This window comes from Gopherus flavomarginatus, chromosome 10 (genome assembly GCF_025201925.1).
Source record: "Gopherus flavomarginatus isolate rGopFla2 chromosome 10, rGopFla2.mat.asm, whole genome shotgun sequence".
In the NCBI taxonomy this organism is placed as follows: Eukaryota; Metazoa; Chordata; order Testudines; family Testudinidae; genus Gopherus; species Gopherus flavomarginatus.
In genome coordinates, this window is record NC_066626.1 from 4,260,244 (window position 1) to 4,284,360 (window position 24,117).

The 24,117-nt window shown below is 41.2% G+C and overlaps 1 protein-coding gene across 4 annotated transcripts in view; it reads right to left on the reverse strand.

Moving 5' to 3' along the window:
• Positions 1 to 816: 816 nt before the first annotated feature.
• Positions 817 to 24,117, reverse strand: part of NDUFA10 (NADH:ubiquinone oxidoreductase subunit A10) — a 62,246-nt gene continuing 38,945 nt past the window's right edge. The window contains exons 9-11 of one of the 4 annotated variants that reach the window (XR_007776496.1): positions 16,434 to 16,542; positions 12,838 to 12,910; positions 10,873 to 11,432 (exon numbers count right to left, since the gene is read on the reverse strand). Coding sequence is in view for 3 of the 4 variants with exons in the window: in XM_050969414.1 (XP_050825371.1) it covers positions 1,196 to 1,264; positions 16,434 to 16,542 (178 nt within the window). In the remaining variant the exon portion in view is untranslated. Of the gene's footprint in view, positions 1,265 to 10,872; positions 12,911 to 16,433; positions 16,543 to 24,117 lie in introns of those variants that run through there. The other 3 variants (XM_050969417.1, XM_050969414.1, XM_050969416.1) reach the window with 3 other exon arrangements.

Sequence of the window (24,117 nt, forward strand, 5' to 3'; positions counted from 1 at the left end):
ATTTGTCACTAAGGACTTTCCTGCTTTACTTGCACATCTGACATTATGCTGGAACTGCAGAAGCTGATCTGAAAGCCACAGCATGAACGGGGCATTAGTAATACACTACCAAATGGAGCAAAACAGCTGATTTTTGATCAGCCCAAGGAAATAGGCCGGAAGTGGGCTTGCCTATCTCAACATCTAACTGGGCCCCCAAGGCCGTTTTCAAAGAAGCCTTTTCACAGTAGGGTTGGTGCAGGAAAAGGGCCAGACGTGGTTGCTTAGACAAAAGCATTGCTCTAAATGTTGGAGTGCCTGGCAGCACTTTCATTCAATGATTAAAGTACTTGGCCCCTAGCTGGAAATGCAGAATTACAAAAGCCTGAATCTGGGCAGCGCTGCTAGAACTAATGCCAAGAAGTCTAATTTTTATGATTGGTAACTAAAGCCAAATGAATCATTTATTTAAAAGAACTCTGGAACTTAGATTTTTAGAGACATGTAAAATAATGATGACTTTTACTTTGCCTTTTACACTCCAACATTTTGATTTATGGTTTTATATTAGAGAAAGAAATTCATACTCAGCCGCTGGCAATTATGATGAAATCTTTACAGCTGTAAGTGCAACGAATACTTTGTTGTTTAAATGTGACCGCTACTCATTTCCCCTCACTCTTGGTGGCTTTTTTTTTTTTTTAAAATGTATATATACTTGTTTGCTTTGATGTCAATACCTATGAAAGACCAATTTACAGAAATACAGCTGCAGCAGAATGGTGTGTCTAACAGAACTGTTTGCGATGGAGATGGAAATATAAATTGGAAAAATCATAAGGATACAGGTTTTATTTCTTTTCAGTCAAACAATCACAATCCTGTATAATACGAAGCCCCAGTTTTGATGGTGATTCCATGTTGATCTTAGAAAGGCTACCACTGCAGTGTCAGATTATTACAATTATTGGGGATCATTCTAAAACAAAAATGAGCTGAATCCACAAGGAGGCAAGAAGTTTCCTTGAATTAAATATTACGGGGGGGGGTTGTCTTACTTTGAGGCCATTCTCTTACACTCTATTTTCCGAATCATTTACACGGTGTCCTTTGTGCTCCATATACAGTAAATGGTGAGCAAAGAGATTGAAAGCAGCTTCTTCATCATTCAAGTTCTGTGGTCATTTGGTGTTAGGGCTTCAAAGTGCGGCAGGTTTCATTTCAGCCAGATCCACTTGTCCCCCACCTCGGAGTTGTAACCTTTGTCAAAATTGCGACCAGGAAGCTAGAAAAAACAAACAACCTCAGTCAGGGCTAGGCCATTTATGATAAACCATTTTTTCTTCTTCTTCTGCACTTCACCCCCGAACACCTTTGGCCATGTTTTCAATTTAAAAAAAGACTAGTGATTTTTGGGTGCCCAATTTTCAGCACTTTCTAAAAAACCTCTTTAAAGTAACTTCAATTTCAACTTCAACTTCTCCACAATGAGAAGTTGCTTTAAAAACCAGTGGCCAATATGTCTCTTGGTTGACAGCTTCAGAAACCTGGACACCTTCCTATGATAGCCTAATGAGTAGTTGTAATGAGAGGGGATCCTAAACGTTTAAAGGGTTCATTGTCGTTTGACTCACAGAAATGGAGTAGAGTGTAGCTACTAATCCCAAAATAAACGAAAATGAAAATACAACGATGGCCCAGTCAATTATTACAGGAAAACTAATCCATTTAACACACATTAATATTCAGCCTTTTTATGCAGATCTAACTTGAATTCAGTAAAACAGAAAACTTTTTCAAGGGGTCAGTATTTTCACTGCATTTAACGGACAGCTGTTTCCTAATTTTCATGGCAGCTAAAGTTCCTCATACCATTTATTCAGGTCTCAACGACTTCATCTGAAAATAAAGCGAAGACAACCTTCGGTTGGGACACAACACAATCTTATTACCATATGCTACTTATACACAGTGTAATGCATTCCCAAATAGAATTATGTATTACTTAACACACCATCTCTTTAAATGGAAACCAGTCTTCTGGATAGATTTTAGACAGCTTTCCCCTTAACATTCTAGAAAGTTCAGTTCTGCCCAAGCATATCACGTCCCCTTCATGTGAGATCCCAATGGACTCTCCAGCTGGCATGATCCAACTTTTTAGGTAGTTCTGGTGAGAGACTCATCTAAAAACAGCTCTGGCTGACAATTTCTGTGGTATAGCCCAGGTCCAACCCTCTGGGATGTGTCAGCCTAACACCGAAAGGGAAAGGGAAACTGATCAGGACTTGAAGTTGACAGGTAAGAGGAATGAGTGGAGAGAACCATGTGAAAACCAAGCAACAGGAGGGATGGGCAGAGAAAAGGGGAGAGGCCAGGACTGCTAGGAAAGGGAAGCAACTGTGGGATCCATGTCTGAGGTGGACAGGGGGTTAGCAGACCTTCTGAGTGTGAGAAAGCGCATGGAAAATTCAAGTGCAATATTAAAAAAGACAATCCCTTGATGGACAGTCTCATGCAATTTCTCAGTACACACACAACTCTTCTACTTCAAGAACTACTTCCTGCATGGCGGCGGAAGGAAAGAAGCGCAGGCAGCCTTGCTGAGCAATGCCAGGACAGCACAGTCCTGCGTCCTGTTCATGTGCACAGGCAGGGAACCAAAGCATTACCCAGCCTACATTTTCAGTATTCAGGAACAGCACAAAACCACCTCACGGGACACCGTGAGAAATCCCACTACAATACAGAATTCAATTTCAAGCTACTAAGATTCTGGGGGGAGGCAGTGGGGTGTTTCTTTTGAGTATCAGCATTTTTAAAGGATTACAAATCACAGTGTCTAATGCCAAGCCTACACTGGGAAAGGTTATCCTGCCAACTGGCAAAAAGGTGTCTGGCTGTCAAACCTTATTTCACTTCCCCAATGAAAGATGGTACATCAACAAATGCACTTTTATGCCGCTATAACTGCGGCTATCTTAGGCCTATGGTCAGTATAGAAACATAAGAAAAGTTACACCTCTATCCAATATTAATAAACTAGTGGAAGTTTTAATGTAGACCCAGTGTAAACTATCAGAGGGGTCGCCGTGTTAGTCTGGATCTGTAAAAGCAGCAATGAGTCCTGTGGCACCTTATAGACTAACAGACGTTTTGGAGCATGAGCTTTTGTGGGTGAATACCCACTTCGTCAGATGCATGTAGTGGAAATTTCCAGGGGCAGGTATATATATGCAGGCAAGCTAGAGATAATGAAGTTAGTTCAATCAGGGAGGATGAGGCCCTGTTCTAGCAGTTGAGGTGTGAAAACCAAGGGAGGAGAAACTGGTTTTGTAGTTGACTAGCCATTCACAGTCTTTGTTTAATCCTGAGCTGATGGTGTCAAATTTGCAGATGAACTGAAGCTCAGCAGTTTCTGTTTGAAGTCTGGTCCTGAAGTTTTTTTTGCTGCAGGATGGCAACCTTAAGGTCTGCTATAGTGTGGCCAGGGAGGTTGAAGTGTTCTCCTACAGGTTTTTGTATATTGCCATTCCTAATATCTGATTTGTGTCCACTTATCCTTTTCCGTAGGGACTGTCCAGTTTGGCTGATGTACATAGCAGAGGGGCATTGCTGGCATATGATGGCATAGATTACATTGGTGGATGTGCAGGTGAATGAACCGGTGATGGCGTGGCTGATCTGGTTAGGTCTTGTGATGGTGTCGCTGGTGTAGATATGTGGGCAGATCTGGCATTGAGGTTTGTTGCATGGATTGGTTCCTGAGCTAGAGTTACTATGGTGCAGTGTGCAGTTACTGGTGAGAATATGTTTCAGGTTGGCAGGTTGTCTGTGGGCGAGTGTAAACTGACCCACCCAGTAGAGAGACAAGGTGGGTGAGGTAAAATCTGATTGGACCAGCTTCTGTTGATGAGAGAGAGATAAGCTTTCAAAAACTTACACAGGAGCTCTTCTTCAGGTCTTGGGACCAACACATCTAGAATACTGCATGTATTCAGTAGACACATACTGAGGCCTGAGTTTACAAGCTGATCCATATGAGTGAAACCAGACATAAAATAACTACTTTGGCAACAAATCCCCCAAATTCAGTGAGACGTCAAACAGAGGGAAATACATTTCAGCCTTTTTTAAACTCTGAGCTGTTGTTAATTTCTCTGAAGGAGGCACGGGCAATGGTCTAAGAATGCCAGAAGTTCTCAGGGTCCTCTTTGCAGGATCCATCAGATAACAAAAGCCATCTCTCTCTCTAAAGAGTTGGTACATAACTAACATCAAATATACAAAGCACATCACAGGTCCGTAAGATGATGCTCAGCACGTGAAGAAAACGAAACACTGTAAAAATCTACTGTGACCTCAATGATTTTTTAAAAAATGCCAAACATTGATCTGCGATGTACAAACTCTTCCCTGCCTCGTTTCCCCACACAGACAGTGGTGATACAGCAAGAACCACAGGCTTATCGTTTTTCTTGTTTAAAGAACAAATGAAGTCTGAAGAAAGAACTATTTAAAGTAAGTGCACCCGTTCATAGCATGGGAAGAGGGGTGCAATTAGGTATTGATGTGGTCAATAGATAAATATTCTGTGGCGTAGCAAACTATTTAACAAAAATGGCCTCATCCTGGATTAAGGTCAGAAAGCAAGCAACATCTGTTACGACAGAGATCAAGTGAGTCACAAAACGTTTCCGTGTTTTGAACACAAACACACCCACCCACCCCACCTAGTAGAAACTATTACAAGTCACCCTTGATCAGATTCTCTAAGGTTTTTAATTTAAAAAAGTTGCTTTTTAATGTCTCGTCTAAATATCAGATGCAATCACGTAGTCCTGTTAACAGCAACTCCTGCTGACTGAAGAGTAGATCTGTGATAGCATAAGTCATTTGTTTCCATCTCTGCAACACAAATTTACAGTGGAAAGCTGGAGAAAAAAAAATCTATTAAGGCATCAGGCCTGCTGTGTCCAGCCTGCATCTATTAATTCTAGCATAAAAATTGCTCTCCCCAGCTTTGTTAAGGTAGATTTAAAGAAATTCCCAGATGATGATAATCAGATTATTAAAGCAATGGGGGAAGAGGGGAGAGGCGGGAAGGGGGGGGTCATCTCTGGGGGGAGAAAACATGAATTTTATTATTTCATTTCTCAGTAAATATCCACTCTAAAAAAACCCATACTGTATTCTCCACCACAATTCAAATTACCCAGTACAAAGATGCCATGTGTTTTTTGTTAGAGATATAAAGTACATGAAAGCCATTGTTATAATACAGGTGTCGGCAACCTTTCAGAAGTGGTGTGCCGAGTCTTCATTTATTCACTCTAATTTAAGGTTTTGTGTGCCAGTAACTCATTTTAACGTTTTTAGAAGGTCTCTTTTTATAAGTCTATAATATATAACTAAACTATTGTCGTATGTAAAGTAAATAAGGTTTTTAAAACGTTTAAGAAGCTTCATTTAAAAGTAAATTAAAATGCAGAGTCCCCCAGATCGGTGGCCAGGACCCGGGCAGCGTGAGTACCACTGAAAATCAGCTCGCATGCCGCTTTCAGCACCCGTGCCATAGGTTGCCTACCCCTGTTATAATATGTATTCATCAAAGGAGGGTTATTCAGTCAGACTTTTGGCAAAGACATTTGTTAAAATACAGAGCCAAGATTATATAAATTTGGGGACATATTACTAAACAGGCTCTTAAATTGCTAACAACTCAAAGGGAAACGAATAGAATTAAATGAAGCCACATATGTAGTAAGCCATGCCATGTAGCAACAGCTCTGAAAACAAACCTGCAGCAATGAAGTGGATGCAAGGGGACTTATCTGAAAAAGTGATGTAATTCCAAAATTATTATAGAAATATATATGGTTTGTTCTGAGCACACTTCACAGAGGATGCCACCTTCCTCTGAATGCAGAATAATCGAGAAAATCTTTTCCAGTGATTCTAGTGAAGTCCTTTTAGGTCATTTAAACATGCATTTAAAAATAACTAGTGGGTAAGTACAGTTTAGTCAAAAGTCAACTTTTTCTCTTTATGTAAAAGGCAGAAGCAGAGCAGGATTTGTACTTGAAACACACTGCATCTCAGTCCCATTATCCCCTCCCCCCACACTGGGCTCCTAGGAGGGGGTTGCACCTTACCTACCCACACCTTTTTGGTCAGAGGTGGGGGAGGATCGCCCTGACTACCCGCTACATCCTCTTTTGTTAGGAGTTAGAAAAGTTTTAAGTCTCATGGAGAACAAGCAGAGTTTCTCAGAGAGTAGTAATGAAAATCAGTTAATCCACACCATTAATGAGAGTGGCTGGCCTTTTCACGGTACTGCTCTGTGCTTGAGAAAACTGGTCAATTTCACTAAGGCTTGAATTAGACTAAAGGGAAGATGCAGCTGACTGGCAAGTAAAAATCAGAGCAGGCATCTCCTCATACAAATAAGAGGGAAACATTTAGGGCCAGGATCCTGTCCCAATTAAATCTGTTTTGTGATGACATGAATGGCCAACCAAAGAATCCCCAGTTTAGAGGATTTCTCCAGTGGGGCAGGAGCTGAACCTATGGTGTGTCGCCAGGGAAAGGGGCGTAGCTGGAACACTGCTATCTCTGCCTATCCCCAACTATTTAATTACCCCTGGGAACAAAGGCAACCTGAAGTGCCATGATTAGGAAGGGAGGAGAGGTATGAAACGCAGAAAAAGCCACCTGTGTCCCTTTAATTCCTCCTGGGCCTTGCACTGCACACAGCATGGCCAGATCTGTGGACTGTGTCATTACTAAGGTTCCCAAGTAGAAAAGGATTGTGGGGTGCAGTTTATCTTCATATACAAATCCCAGAACCCACCTTCTGATAAAGTAAACAAAGCCAAGTTATCTGTAGTACTGCAACAACATCTAGCGGGCTTGGCCAGATGCTGTGCCAACACAGAAAACAAGCGTCTGCCTTAAAGGGCTTCCAATCAAACACGAGATGGGATGACAGACACACGTGACCAATGGAAACACCCAACGGATCATTCTAATACATCTCCCTTGCGAAGCAGAAATGTGCCTTCCAGCACAGACAGTGCTGAGTAATGCAAAACAGAACTGTGAGACTGGGTCAGACCAATGGTCCATCTAGCCCAGTATCCTGTCTTCCGACAGTAGCCAGTGCCAGGTGCCCCAGAGGGAATGAATAGAACAGGTAATCACCAAGTGATCCATCCCCAACAAAGCCTTTTCTACTATCCTGGCAGAGAGAAGTACGACACCAGGAATCAAGCCTGGATCTCCTATGTAACTCTGCACTGAATTAATCAAACTTGACCACAGGGCCCATCTTAACAAGAGTATGTGACACATCAACTCCTCAAACTGAACTGCTGCTCCGAAGACAGAAGTGACTCATACAAAGGAATTAATTTGCTCAGATTTTTAAAAAGCAAATTACATAAAAAATAAAAGATCACTTTACTAATTAACTTAAAAACTATCACAGAAGTGTGTGTCAAGACCATGAATATGATGAAATGCCTCTTTAAAATGGTATAGAATAACGAACAGCTTCAATGAGGTGTTTACTGTACACTACAGTTGCATTACACAGATCCTCCAAAAAACTGAAAATCAGAAAAGCGTAGCCAGAGCTGCCTGAGAGTTTAAACAATCTGGAAATATCTAAATCCATCATGGAGTTTGGAGCCTGTCTTATTCTCCGGAATTTCTGGACCAAAGAGAAGAACTATTCTCCTTCCCCCAACTCCTTGGCTGCTTTCATTAACTGCTGTGCTTAACAACTAGGACAGGTCCATAAATATCAGGTTTTGAACACTGTTGATCAAAGAGTATTTAAAAACACAAGACATCACTCTGCAAAGCACGGAGGCTTTTACCAATCTCCAAGCCTTTTCATTTGCTGACCATTTATAGTAAGTACCATAGCAGCACCTGTCATTGCTGCTATTAGTTAAGGTCTAGTGCTGTTTCCATTAGAAGCCTGGTTTTCAGAGGTTTATAGCTAAGGTGGTTTATTTTAGCTGGCTGTAAATTAAAGTGCAAGCTTTTCACTTCAGATACCGTTTCTTCTTAGAACGCTTTAAACATTGGTTGTGCTGGACTTTTTGGGGTAGGCTTGGTATTACTTGCTCCAGTGCAAAATTATCTAACAGAAAATAAAAAATCCGTGAGCTAGATACACACGCTTCAGAAGAATAGCACACTAATTAGGATGCTAATTTTTAAGGCGCTGCTACAGTTCCTGATTTTGGCAGAACTCCCAACGAAGTCAAGGGGTTTTTTAGCCTGAATAATGAGTGCTGACCTAATATTAAAGTAATCTATTCTTCACTGAAGTAAAAAAAAGTTACAATATGAACAGATGAGCCACTGTCCTGCTAAGCTGACAGGCTCATTATTAGAATAGTTATTAATGATCTCTGGTTTCCTCTAGGTTCTTAATGCATAAAATGTGTCAAGATTCTCATCAGTGATTTGATTTTGGGGGTCCAACTCAACAACATCTTAAAGGGCCCTGATTTTCAGTCACCTCTATTGCTAGCTTCGTACGCTTGGCCTAATACATGTGTACATAGGCATGAAAAGGGTGATCTAAGCTGCAGTTATGATGCCAATATAAGCAAGAGTAATGTCAGGGCAATCCAAACATTTTCTATATTTTTGCTAAAAAATAAAGAAAATGAAATGCATACAATTTTTTTTCTAAGTAACACGGATGTTTGCCACACTTCTTTTGCTGACATGTTCTGAAATTTTACATAGATACATGTATGTAACTGCATATAAACTGAGCTGTACTGTAAAGATTTTGGTCATCAATTGGAAATTATGAGACTTCTCTGCTGGCATATCCAAAATGCTGAAAAACAACATATATGGTACCAGCAGCATAAGAGTACAATGCCAGGTGAAATATTTTCCATCCAATGCTCATATTGGGTCAACTGTCAGAAAACTACTTGAGGCCCTTTAAGGGTGCTGAGAAGAGTCATTAACAATGACATCTCTGGGACTCCTTGTTTGTTTTCTTTCACCAATTAACTTACCAAACGTGCTCAAATTAATAGTTGATTTCTCCAACTATCAGCACTATAGACAACTTAGAGCAGAGCTGTGTTCTTGCTTTTACAACATTGCAATCATAAAGATTCAGGCAGCAGATTTTAGCTGATTAAGAGAGAGATTAGTAACAAAATTATACACTTCTGTAACGACAAATCTCTACACCATCTATTCAAGGCACTCACATGCAAGGCAGGACAGAATCCACCCTGCTCTCTCTTTGTAGAACAGTGTTAATAGTAAACATTGACTTTAGGTCAGTAAGACAATACCTAGCTCTTACTCAGCTCTTACCAGTAGATCTCAAAGCACTTTACAATGGAGAGCAGTATCATTATCCCCATTTTACAGGTGGGGAAACTGACGCACAGGGAAGTGCAGTGTCTTGCTGCAGGTCGCCCATCAGGCCAGTGGCAGAGTGGGGAGCAGACCCAGATCCCCACATGACGCCACAGGAAGACGCTATAGAGCCAAATGACTAGTGCCAGGCTGAATAAAGTATAACTGGGTATTTATTTTTCTGATCAGTCGGTACTAAAATGCATCTGAAGCCTCTTGCCTTTAGGCTTACTTATGGTTAGTGTCACATTAACGTATTTTAGCAAGGTAGCAGCAGGCTTTAGAAATGCCAATTTTAACCCCAGAAAGTTAGCTCTATACATAATTCAGTTTGTGTGTTGTCGGAAGTGCTTCTTGTCAGTGAGAGCTCCAAAACAATGTTCCCCACAAACCAAGGAATTCAGAAATTAGAACTGACCCTTCAGTTTTAGGCTATGCAAAACCCAGCATACAAACTATGCAATATTTTAAATTCCTGGAGAGCCCTGCAGAATCCAGCCTTACAGAGCAAGTCAGGAATAACCAAAGGGAAAATAACGAGGCCAGTGTCCTTTGGACAGTAAAGAATCTAAAAAAAGGCAGCCTGAAGTCTTTCCCCATTCCAAGAAATAGAGTCCTGTCTAAGAGATACTACGATCATAACCAAATCTTGTCCTCCCCGATTCTGCTGAAGGCCTCCTGGGTGGCCCAAAGGAGGGGCGTGGGAGCTCTCTGACCCCAGAAGTGAAATAGCCAAGGTTTTAATCTTTAACAAAACTTTCTTCGCAGCTATTTGTTTGAGTTAAATAGGCATATCTGAGGAATCACCTCTCCCCTCACCATACTGCCACAGCAGTGGTCAGTAGAAACACTCAAGCTGTATCTCCTTTGTTATAAAGAGGCACTCTGTGAGAGCTACAGAATTCTGAAACTTGCTTGGTCCAATATAGCCTGAATTTGGTGACTTTACAGGCATGTTGCAAAAGACATCCGCTCACCAGTGTCGTTGGAGGGGGCTGACTGCACGCTTCTTCCAACGATGAAGAGAGATTGGTTTTTCTTTTAGGTTTCTTGCTGACCGGGTTCCTGTTCGAAATGATTATTTTAATGGTGCTGGCATTTTATTGTATTAGTAATGATGTCCCAAAAAAGTTCTGAAGCAGTCTGCCAAGCCTTCAAACTCATCATTTACACTGGTTTCACTTCCTTTGTACTCTACTTTATAATCCTACTATTTCTTTAGCTGTCTAAAGATTCTTCCAGGGAAAACAAGGCAGGTAAGATTTAAACTTCTAAAGCAAAAAGCAACAAAGAACAAACAAATCTTTTATGTTACATTTTACAAGTAGTGAAAGAAAAGCACAGAACACCCATTTTCCCCCTCTGCAGGTCAGCTTTAAAGATAGTTTGGTAGTTCATTGGAAATCTACTAGTTTTTGTTTGTTAGACTCTTAAGGATATTTTATCAGACAACAGTCTTTTCACATAATATGCACAAACATTAAATTTGATGTCAAGAACAATTTTATTTACTGGAATCTGCTAAAAAAATAATGTTGAAGACACAAATATTTCACAAAGCAGAACACTTAGAAATCAGAGCCTTTTTCTTGTTTATTGCACGTCTGTCTTTATTAAACTTTTCTTCTCAGCTCTGAGAACAGACAGTGCTCTGTATTAAAGCTGTCAAATATCTCCATTAAAATAAAAAATGGAAAGGGAGACCTTGATCCAGAAAAATGAAAACAACTTAAGATGGCAAAGGAAAAAATAGCAGGGGAGAGAAAACAGAAGATGGTGTTGCCATAGCAGCTGTCTTTGATAAAGTCATACATAAGGAGGGAGGGAGTTACCCTAACAATAATTAGCCTTCTTAATTTTGGAAAAACAGAGAGAGGCTAAACTGAAACACAATTTACAATGTAATTACTTACATTAAAGAAAGAGCTGCAGTGTTCTGAAAACATGACAATGTTTGGCTTGGAAAGAATTTTTTCTTTTCAATGTTCTGAGGACATTTTCTGTGTAGGTAACATGCTGTTTGTCTCAATCACCATATCTAAAATCTGAGACCAATGGCCAAAATGTTTATTACTCCACAGTACAATTATTTTGGTGTTAACCCTACATTTATTATTCTGCCACAATCTCCTTGTTGCACACCCTGACTCTGGAATCCCCAGCATCTAAAGTATTTTCTCTGTGGTGTCCTTGTATTTATTGTAAAGAGAGGATTAGTATGGAAGCCCTGAGCCTCTGTACTAATGAAGAAGGATGGGACGATTGGAGGCCTGCCTGGGTGTTTATTTCCACTCTAGGCATCATCCCCATCCCAACCAGAGCTGCCAGCAAGTGTCCGAGTAGCACTTCACACACAGTGAGGGCCCATGCTGTATCTTCTTTTAGTTAACTCACTTCTTGGGCTAGTATTATTATACAATAAAAATACATCTCTTTATAGAAGTCTTATCTGTGGGGTTTGGGTTTTTTTTCTGGGGAGGGAGGAGTAGGCATTCAGTGAAACTGAAAGGCGGGAAATTCAAAACTGATCAAAAGAAATACTTGTTCACCCATGTAATTAGACTGTGGAACTCATTGCCACAGGATGTAATTGAACAAGATCCTAAGAGGGAACGGACATTTGTATGGATGACAAGAATATCCACAGTTATGTCAGTTAATACTTAAATAAATGGGAAGGGATATTAAACTTCACGTTTCAGGGCTTAAGCCAGATCTCTAATAGGGATCAAGACAAGAGTTACAGGGAGACAAGTTATCCTACATTCGTCTGCTGAATGGTTTCTCAGACCCTCCTCTAAAGGAGCTAGTTTAGGTACTGTAGGAGACAGGACACTGGACTAGACAGACCACAGGTCTGATCTTCTAATGCAATAGCTATGTTTTCTTCTTGTTCATAGACGAATGAGAAGGGAGACGTCCATCTATTGTAATTATAACATACATTCCAGAAAAGAGACAAATTGCTGGGCTGCATGGTTATTAATTCAGAGCTGCACTTTCAGAGAAATCCCAAGTGAACTTGACACACTGAAAATGATTTTCCATGCTGTTTACAGCCCTGAACAATGTACAGGGAGCAGTGGACTTCAGTACCAGCCTCAGACTCAAGGATGACTAGTGATAATTAGCCCCCACTAATTTTATTTGGCTCTCAATTAACAGCAATATCAAAGGTTTTCTAAGAGTGTGTGTAGGGGAAACACTGACTAGTCTTCCTTTGATCTGCAGTGAGAAGAGAAGAATTATCCAGCTCTGGTTTCTGAGGTACAAATGCTGCTTGCATTAACGTTTCCCTTCAAATAATTATCTGCCTAATTTTGGGAGAAGAGAGAGGACACGTCTGGAGGGATGAGAAAAGAAGTCCCTAGAAGGTTCCAGCAGGACTCTCTGATTCAGTTTGGGAGCGTGAACTGTAGTGTTATTTGATTTCTTCCCCTCTGTGGATACCTCTAAGTAATCTAGCATTACCCTCAGGAAGGCTGAGGACTTTGGCGTATTCTCTGTCAGAAGCTGTCTATCACTGGAAAGAGAGAAGGGGCACTTGTTAAAGAATTCTCAAGTCTTCTGCTGCTTCCTGTCAGAATTAACATGCTAATCTTCCAGTGATCTACATGACTTGACACAAAGTTATTTCTTTTACTGAGTTTCCTTTTACCTCCCAACACACATCTTTAAATTTTATAAAAAGCTGCTGAACCAAGCCAGATACTTACTTAAAAGTAAAAGAAAGATGCAGCAAGTCTTGTTTCAGAGAGATCATTTAACAACAACAAAAAAGAAAAAAAATTGAAGGAAGGAAGTTATATATAAGGGTAGAATCCCAATCAATGGAGGTTTTTAAGATCTGGTTGGACAAAACACCAATTGGGGTGGTCTAGGTTTATTTGGTCCTGCCTTAGTGCAGGGGGCTGGACTTGATGACTTCTCAAGCTCCCGTCCAGACCTATATTTCTATGACCGTTTGAAGGTAAAAACAAAAATCTTATGCAGCTGCCTCACTACCGTAAAAAAACAAGGTAGCTATGCCTTAAACCTTGTTCTTAGGAAGGTGTTTTTACAGGTCCTCAAACCTAATGAGAATTTGAACGAAAAATAATTTGTCTATAATTTAAGAAACCTTGAAACTGCCATTATTAAACAGCAAAACAACATGCATGCGCTGGTCTGGAAAGCCTAGAGGTTAGTGATCTATTTGTAAGCCTTGGGACTGATGATTAGATCCAGGGTTGTGATTTTGCCTGAACCCTTGAGGGTGGGGAAGAGAAGCACTGGGGGAAAAAAAACCAGCCACATGTGAAAGATTTATGAAACATAGGACACATACTGTGCAACTCCCTTTGTAAGTGTATTATTTCCACTAAGTGACTAGGCCTACAAGCTCAGACTTTCTGTAGCACTGTGCTCTGTTATGCCCCCTCCATGACACTGGCTCTAGGCTTCCCTAGCCACTCATGGCTCTTGTGTGGCCCCCTAACTCCAGGGGTGTTTCCTAGCGTAGGAGGAGCTGGTTGGCTGGAGGAGGAGATGCTTCTAATGCCGCACCTCTGCAGGAACAGGCCTGTGAGGGAAGGAGGGACGCTACCCAGGAGCAGACAGGTTTCAGATGGGAGTGGGAGGAGGAAGGAGGCAGCTGCTGGGTCACATTTGCAGGAGGGAAGTGGGGAGGAAGGAAAAAAAAAAGAGCTCAGCGGTTGAAGGCCAGATTGTGGGCAGATACATCATTTGGGTAGGAATCCTTCTTTAGAGAGGCCACGTGAGAGAACAGAAGGGTTACGACTATCATTTAAACACATTGGCCAAGCAAAAAGAAAAAGACGAAGAGAAAAAGCAGTAGGATATGGCCTCAGTACAGGAAAGTACTTAAGCACAGTCTCAGCTGGAGGGTTTTGGTCCCTTAGACTATCATGCCTTCCTTGATTGGCATCATGGAGAAATGGTGTGACTTGAGCTTCCTGTCTTCCTTTCCGGAAGGCTTGCATGGTTCTTCCTCCCAAAAATCCTTCCATCATATCTGGGAAGTGGATCTCACTATTTGAAAGCCAATTTCCAACTCAGACAGGGCACTCTTGCCTTGTTGCCAAACACAAGATTGTCAGCTACACAAGTTAGGAAAAAAGCGTATCTAGAACTAGCATCCCTAGTTCCCAATATGCTGCACTGCGGTCAGCTACTGAGGCAGCTCAACGCACACCTACTATTCTGAACTCCATCACAATGTGATCCTTTAGCAAGGAAAGCCTGTTTCTTAGGCAGAACAGGCACAGTAGGTACAGATGGATACTGCACTGTTGAGAGCGCACATACCAGAGCAACACCCTTAAATATGCAATGATGCACACAAAGGTTTCTGTTTCATGTTGAAACACAAGAATCCTAATAATTCTTCGAACAAATATACTTAGTCATCAAGTCCAACGTTTCAGATTCATGCTGGAAATCATGCCAAAAGCTACCATAAAAGGTATTTAATTCTGGAAATATTTTTTCCTCAAACTTATTAGGGAGTATTCAAAGCCACCAACTGACTTGAACTTATGCAACTGCGAGAAGCCTTCTGCTATTCTAACTCAATTTACAAGCTGTAGAGAATGCTTTCTAATAGAGATCTCAGAAGATGTGGAACTGTATGAACCCAGAGCACTTCTCTCTACAGCCAGGTATGTACAGACTGAGGAAGAGCAGAGAAGGGGTAATATTTATTGGAAATTCTAAACCTAATGCACAGATTCCCCTTCCCCCCCTAATAGTTTGCACTCTTCAAATGGGTCTCAAAGACCAGAATTTTACATTAATTATACATACCACAAGTGATTTTTCTAACCCTGCTAGTGCACTAATTAAACTGTTTTGACTCTGCAGATCATAGTTTACTACAACTTCCAAATACACTTTCCTTGGACTTTTACCTGCCCTAGTTTCCCCAAGCAGTCAGCAGAGAAAACGTTTCCATGCAATCTAAAAAGATAGAGACACCAGCATCAGCTGGCTGTTCAATTAGTACAAACTAAGAATTTACAGAACCAAGTCCTACAGAAATTCTGCAGAGTACCTTGAAGAGCAAGTGATGTTAATTTTCGCTAAGTCCCACAAGACCCAACACGGATCATACCACAGACTGACTGCATAAAAGGTAGGAAGCCAATTACAAGCCATTATCTCCAAAACCTGCATGGCAAGCAGCTAATTTGTTTGGGAGTCTCTGGGTATGTCTACACTGAAATTAGATGCAAGCCGTCTGACTCAGGCTTACGAGACTCTGTCTAAGGGAACCCTTGCAGGGTCCTAGAGCCCACGTTCCAGCCTGAGCTCAAATGTTTACACCTCAGTTAAAGGGCCCCTTAGAGCTGAGCCCGAGTCAGCTGCCACAGGCCAGCCATATCGTGTGTGGGCTGCAGGAAAGGTGCAGCATATTGCACGTTTATAGGAACATGTTTATTTAAAGCAACAACATTTCACTGAACCAATGAAATATTCACATCCTCAGCATCTACTTTTCGAAAGCAACAAGTACTTCATAGTTGTATCAAAAAAGGTGTTTCAACAGAGATTCAATTTTCTCTTTGGACTTTGAGTATTTTAGATTTATCAGAGGGCAGAAAGGTGAATATAAAAAGGATTTATCTTTTAGTCCAAATTTAGAGAAAAAAGAGTCAGCTTATAGCCCTAATAATTTGCTTCATTATTTCCCCTAAATAGGAGCTAGATTTTAAGAAAAGTTGGGTTCTATACAAAGCTAGTACATATGATAAGAGGCCCCTCTCCTGGAAAAACATCAGCGTATTATGCATAAAATTGACATAACTGAGTTATGCAGTGTGGCTGCAGTGGTGCTTGTCCTGGGATAATAGGGAGACAAGGTGGGTGAGGTAACAGCATTTATGGGATCAACTTCTGTTGGTGAGAAAGAAGCTTTTGAGCTACACAAAGCACTTTATACGCGGGCTCACACCTTTACAGGGTTGGGGCCAGATTCTGGAATATCTTCTCCATTCCCCAAACTTTTCCTGTCCACAACATTTTCACCCCCTACAGATATTGCTTACCGATCTGTATTGGTAATATAGTTTATCAAATTCATTGCCTCCAACTGTGATTTCTGGGATGTAGCGAGGGATAGTTGTAGGGTTCACCACTTTATGTTTGTCCTCCATACTAAAAAAAGAAAGAAATAAAGAAAAAAAAAACAGTTATGTCTATCCTTCTTGGAAATAAATCAATCAACTTTGCAATTCAGAGACATACATTAATGCAAAACAGAAATGCATTAATAATCTGGATGCAAAGGACAATAAAGAAGTCATTACTTCAGGAAAAGCAAATGCAAAAAAATTGATTTTTTTAAATATTTTAACTATATTTCTGCAGATGCAGGGTTCTCTTTTGGCTATATTGTATGCATGAACAGACTGCCTGCTGCACTCTTCCCTACCCCATTTCAGTATAGCCCTTTTCCCATTTGGCCTTTATTTGAAAGAAAGGCTAACTCTTCTAATGGTAGCTCTGCAGTTGCTGGAAGCCTGGTGTGTCAGAAAGCTGCAGCTACTTGCTTCTATGAAACATTTCAATGTTGTAACTCAGTAACAGATATAAATAAAACAGATGGATTTTTTGTACTCTGTTAATGTTTTGCAAACACCGTCCATGCTCTGGCATTTCATTTTCAGTGGAAGGATGCTTTTCTCATCAATCTTAATCTATATTTCCATCTTTAGTGAAATGGACAAATCACACATCTATGGCTCTGTCCCAGACACAATTTGAGCTTAACAGAACAGCTTCATATTGTTCTTTTTTTTTAATCCAGTTTGCTTAAATTGTGTAAATTAAGTTTAGCCCAGCTCATGAAACTAACAGATCTTACTCACACTTTCTTGAGAATGTATTAAATGATTTTGAATGCATTTAATACATTCTCATTTCTTAAGGGCTCAAGAACAAGTGAAGGAATAGGTCTCTTCTTCCATTACAAGGCTATAAATATTCTTCTATTACTTTTTCAGTAACAGTTTGTATTAAAATGTTTTTAAATGGACCTGGCAACATACCAGGTGATACATGTGCACAGCAACAAGAACACAACACAACAAGAACTGGCCCAATGGTAGCTCTTGACATGGTCACATACAACACCCGCTTCAATTACTGGCAATCTCCCAACCGGTGGGATCTGAGGCTAGAGTAGAGGAAATATGCTCAATGTGTAGAGGGAATGCTACCATTCTTCACAGCAAAACTCTGTTTTACCGCTGTGTGGAGCTACAGTGTTCCTTAGGTTGGCTCAGATGATGTTTGTCAATCCTTCTCTAGCCTCTCTCAACAAGATGTCATGGCAAAGGGTCATGGGAAAGAAAACAACAAGAGGGGAGACTAGAAAGACAAGTGCCAATGACAGCAATATGTTTTTGAGCTATCCACAACTGCCCAATTGTGATGGAATGCACCCCATATTCGCAACCTATACACCATTGTAATAATCTTTGTGCAAAATATGCCTTGTGACGTATCACTTGAAAAGTAGTCACTCTCTGGTCAATAACATCATGATGAAACGTGTGTAGCAACATTATATATAAAGTTATGAACTCTTCCTGAATGATGTTGGTAGCATATATTCAAACTCATGTAGCCCCAGTTAGGCTAGACTGGTCAAGCAGGTCTTAAAGAAATGTGTGTTTACCTCAATTTACATGTAAGTTGTAAACAGAATCCTCAGATAGTGAGAGGGAGAAGACAGGAGACACGGAAAATCTGCATTTCAGCACAGGTGAGAAGAAACTGCGTGCAACCTCTTTCACCACCAGACACCACGTTGCCTTCTTTACTGTCTGAATGAACTTTAACTAGGGGTAATCCTCAGTACAATGTATTTCAAAGGGTGACTGAACTATGAAAGTGAGGGGCAAAACACCCCAAGTTCTCTCTCCCTCTCCATCTCTCTCTCTCCACCTTAGATGACAAAAGAAACAAGTGCTGGACTTTGGAGAATTTGGTCAACAATGTTAGTGGGAATGGACTTCACCTTGACCCAAGTCTAGTTTGTTGTTAAGTTTATAAAACATTTTATCTTTATTTCTCTTGTAACCATTTCTCACTTTAATGCCTTATACAGGTACTCACTTAAGCTCTCCCTTTACAGTTAAATAAACTTGTTTTATTCGTTAATTAAAACAAATCCAGTGTCGTCTTTAAACAGAATTGTGTAGGTAATGCCACTTAGAGTAGCAAACTGCTGTATATAGATCCACTCAGAGAGGCACTGGATCTAATTTATCTGGACTGTCCAAGAGAGGGACACATGTTTTATGGGGGAAACCCAGGACTGGCAGCATGTTGGGGTCACCTTGCAGGCAGCAACCAAGGCTGCTAGAAGCCAGAGTGCAGCTGGTGAGTTGCAGGGGGGTGGAGGGGGGCACAGAATTGCTGGACTGGGACTGTGGCTCTACAGACACTCGGTGTTACAAGCATGCTGTCCGCGAGTGGCCCAGGTGGGAGCTACAGCAGCAAAGCACTGTGAAGCACCCAAGTTGCAGGGCAGGAGATGATACAGCCCCTCACTGGTCAGGATTGCACCCCAGAATGTCATACAAATGAACTCCTAACAAGTCCTCTTTCCCATATGAGGAGAAGGATAGGGCTGGGGGAAAGATTAGGTGCTAATTGGACAAGACACTCGGAAGAAGACAGAAGCAAGAGAAGTTACTGACTTTTGTAGAAGTGGCCCGGTTTTTGGAACTTCATATCTCAAAAAATCGTTATGCCCATAAACTGGATAGTGCATCCTGGGGATATAGATAACACTGTTCTGAGTAGCATAACCCTGCATTTCCATACTTTAATAGCTGCTCCAGGTGTTTTGAAAGTTTTGAAGTTGAAACAGTTTTAAAATATATATTGCATTAATTTACTCTCTTGCTATATTCCTACATCAAGTTCATCACTTTGTCATGTTTCATCATAAGATTCATATAAAAAATTGCCAAGTAGACAAGTGAACCTAAACAGAAAAAAAATATTAGATTCATGCCCATCTCCCCAAGAGTCCTATCTGAAATGTTTTAGTTAATTAACCCTCAATGTTACACGCAACAAGCAGTAACGGAATTTCAACTGGAAACATGATTTTGAAGTCAGTCATGTCCCTTTACCAGAATAGGAATTGCTGTGCTATTAGGATTTTGCTGCAGTTCACCTCTGACTACCACAGATATAAGCAGCAATCCACCACAAAAGGGATACTCTATGGCAACACTAAGCATATTCAAAAACCTAACATTGACTTGAAGAGCTTAAGAAACTGCTAGAAAAGCACAACTATTTAGATGAAGAAACTATATACAGAGGAACAGTGCCATCTATATAAAGTCTGAGGAAATCACACCAATCATGGCATTGCAATTGACAATGAATTCAAGAACAGAGGTACACAAACACAGCTGTGCTTTTGGTTTTCAGGGATTGTCATTTCTTTAGAAACATTTACACCAGCATGCAAAGGAGTAAACACGGTGCAGAAAAGGGTAACTCAATTACAATTACTACTGTTAATCATTTGTATTATAGTAGTGCTCCAAGAGTTCAAATCAGGACCTCGCTGTGCTCAATGCTGTTTAGAACATAGGAGAACACAGTCTCTGCTTACTTAGCTACCTAATTCACAACTGAATATAAACCCAAATGGTTTGTGAGTTAAGATATAAATCTACACGCCACTCTATTACAGATAGATAATGTAAAAAGAACTCTGAACTGACAACCTGAATATTATTCCAAGATCAAAAAATGAATAAAAAAAATGCTCATTTTTCAAAGTTAGGATGAAATAATGTCAAAGAAATTCTCCTACAATTGAAAAAACTGTTCATACTACTTGCTATAAAACTGTGGTTTCCCCTTAATCAGAGATCAATTTTTTCCCTTCCAATTTAGTATATTGGGGCAGGAGAGGACTGGTACTTTGTTTTTTGGGATTTTTTTTTTAGAACAGGTTTGGGGGTTTAAAACCCTATCTGCAAAATAACGTTTACAAGGAAAACCAGAGGAATCCTAGGTGTAACAAGGAAGATAGGTTTCCAAAGCCAGCACCATCCACAAGTTACAGGACAGGAAGATGGGCCCTCCAGCCAAGACAAATATGGGTCTATTAGGAGCCACGCTGCCAATGACTCTCCCCACACCTGCACCTTCATCTACCCCAAGAGAAGCAGAAACTGAAGACAGAGTAAGTTCTGCCTGGAAGAACAGTATAAAAATCGCATGTGATTCCCACTGTGAATTCCACTGGCTCAGCAAAGAGCATTTCTGTCCTTGCCATATGTTAAATCTGGTCCATATAGGTTCTGTAGAACAGCAACAAGCCATTAAAGTGGAATTAACTTAGCCTCCTCCCATGGAGAAGGGATCTCTCCAAGTAGTGATTCTTTTCACATCTATGCCCAGCCCCTCTTAAGGGAAGTCTGCCAGCTCTATAGAATGTAAACTCTCTGAGGCAGGGGCCATCTTTTTGGTCTGCATTTGTACAGAACTTACCAAAATTAGGTCTCTGAGACCCATGATTAGGTCTCTGAAGCACCTGTTTACAAGACATCAAACCATGGCTATTGACATCAATAGGACTTTGCACATGGTTAGCGTTAGGCATGGTGCTTAAGTACCTTTCTGCCCTGGGGCCTAAAAGCTCTGGCTTTATATCATCCTCCAATTTATCAACAGCAGTGTCTCATTCTAACAGCAGCACTAACCCTCGGCCAAACCACAGCAGACATCCTGGGCTTTGCAGGTTAGCTTCCCAGAGGGAGCAACACTCAGTCTGGGAATATTTCAGCTGTAATTTATTTACACACGAGTCCAGCAACAGAGGATACTCCTTTGTCGGCCCCAGAGTGGGCTATCGCAATGGGCTCTACAAGGGACTAGGCATTAACTCCAGTCAGAAGCTAAAGCTAGAGCAGAATCCAACAGCCCACATGTTAAGTAAGTAGGTCACTGGGAGCCCATGACACGAATGCTCATAAGATGCACTTCAGACCCATTGGTTTCAGGAGTTTAAAGGTGTTAGTGCTGCCCTAAATGGCATGGGATCTGCCCACTTGAGAGAGAACCTCTCTCTGTTTCAGGCAGCAATCACACTCGGGCTTCCCTTTGGGTGTGATTCAAAGCCTGTTGAAGTCAATGGGAGTCTTGGAATATAGGAATGGGAGATACTGGTAAAGCATTCTCTGAGAGGGCCCTTGACTTCTGATCCCCTTTCCCCACCCACACTGAAATAGTCAGGATCTTTTACCTTCAGGCTATGGTGCAGAGGCCCGTCATTCCCACACCCAACAAGAGTTTGGGATGGAAAGAGGACAGGGAGGTAAGATTTTATTACACAGGGTTTGTTTTGTGTGGAAATGGTCCGCCCTTTTGTTTAACTTATTTATTATTTGCATATTATTTGTTGGGAATCATTAAGAAAGAGATAGATGATAAAACTGAAAATATCGTATTGCTGCTATATAAATCCCTGGTATGCCCACATCTTGAATACTGTGTGCACATGTGGTCACACCATCTCAAAAAATATACATTGGAATTGGAAAAGATACAGAAAAGTGCAACAAAAATGACTAAGGGTATGGAACGGCTGCCGTATGAGGAGAGATTAATAAGACTGGGACTTTTCAGCTTGGAAAAGAAATGACTAAGGCGGGATATGTTTGAGGTCTATAAAATCATGACTGGTGTGGACAAAGTAAATCAGGAAGTGTTATTTCCTCCTCCTCATAACACAAGAACTAGGTTCCACCAAACGAAATTAATAGGCAGCAGGTTTAAAACAAATAAAAGAAAGCATCTTTTCACACAATGCACAGTCAACCTGTGGAAATCCTTGCCAGAAGATATTTGTGAAGGCTAAGACTATACCAGGGTTCAAAAAATAACTTGATAAATTCATGGAGGATAGGTCCATCAATGGCTATTAGCCAGGATGGGCAGATGGTGTCCCTAGCCTATGGTTGCCAGAAGCTGAGAATGGGCAACTGGGGATGGATCACTTGATGATTCCCTGTTCTGTTCATTCCCTCTGGATACTGGGCTGGATGGACCTTTGGTCTCACCCAGTATGGCTGTTTTTATTCATAACAGCCATGTTGTGCTGGCCTTTGCACAAACTCAGTTAAAGACAGTCCCTGCCCCAAAGAGCTTGCAATCTAAGAATTCAAGTCAGATAAAGGTGAGAGGGGAAATGGAGGCACAGAGGTGGGAAGTGACTTGCTCAAGGTCTTCCTTCAGGCCACTACCAGAGCTGGGAATAGAACCCAGGTCTCGTTTCCCAGTCCTGTGCCCTAGCCACCAGCTCTGCTGCGTCCATGTATTTTAGTAAATGACAGGGAGCCTAGAACAGACTTCCTTCATATTAAATTAAACTAAAGAGACTAGTGTTGCTCTATACAAGCTGGAAGGAATTTGGTGCGAATTATTGTGATGTAAAATTATAAAATGCATTGTGCTGTATTTGAGAATTAACTTTATGGACAGGACTATATGATGGTGTTGTCTGCAATAGCAGGGGACTGGACTTGGTGATCCAAGAGGTCACTTTGAGACTTATAACCTATGTAACTCCACGACAGAATGAGGCTTTAACTTAATAGCTTATCCCTTTTAATGTCCACACGGGGGCAGCATGTGCACGAACATGGACAGCAGCTCACCCAGCACAGGAGAAATATATAAGTAGATTCTTCCATAACAAATAAAAGCTTTTAACACTTGGCAAGTCACACATAAGTAGGGCTTGTGCAACCAGGGCAGGCTCCTTGAGTTCTGCTGAGGGAAAAACTCCATAGTTTTTTAACTCTGGGAATTCAAGAAAGGAGCATGCTGTAGATTACAGGATGTAAGGGATTTATTAATATCATTGGTGGCTAGAGCTATATATACAGCTGTATTATTAACTGGTTTATTATATACATTATATTTTAAATGTTGATCATACTTTAGTTATTGCCAATTTTAAATGCTCACAGTATGCATGGACACATAGGGATGAGCGCAGGGTCAGCTTTAGGAACTGCAGGGCCCGATTCAAATACCCAGGGCTTCGGTGGCACTTCAGTGGTGGGGGGTGCACTCCGGGTCTTCGGCGGCACTGAGGGACCGCCCTCCACCACTGAAGACCCAGAGCGGACCCCATGCCGCTGAAGACCCGGAGCGGACTGCCACCAGGTGAGTAAAAAAAAATTAGAAAGGCACCTAAGGCACGAGGCCCGATTCTGGGGAATTGGGGGAATCAGCCTAAAGCCGACCCTAGATGAGAGGAGGTGGTGGCTGAGTGGGAGGCGCAGGGCCACATAAAGACAGGGGGAAGAGATGGCTGAGTGGGGGGTGCAGGGACACATGGGGACAGGGGCAGGTGTGATTGACTGAATGAGAGAGGCTAGAGGTCAGCTCACTAACAATCCCTCCCCACCACCAAAAAAACCTGTTCCAGCCAACCACCCTCCAAGTTCACACGCAGGCTCCTGCCCAGCAATTACTGCCTTCTCCCTCAGGACCTCCATTACCCCTGACTCCCACAAGCCTTTGCACTGCTTCTGAGGGGTGCAGGAAATATGTTTCTGTATTGTAGTTTACATGAATTATTACTCAGATCTGTATTAATATGCCTAGTAAGGAATCTATTTGTCAAAAAGCATTTCCTGAATCTTTTTTGTTGTCTGTATTGTTCCAGACATACTTGCTGAC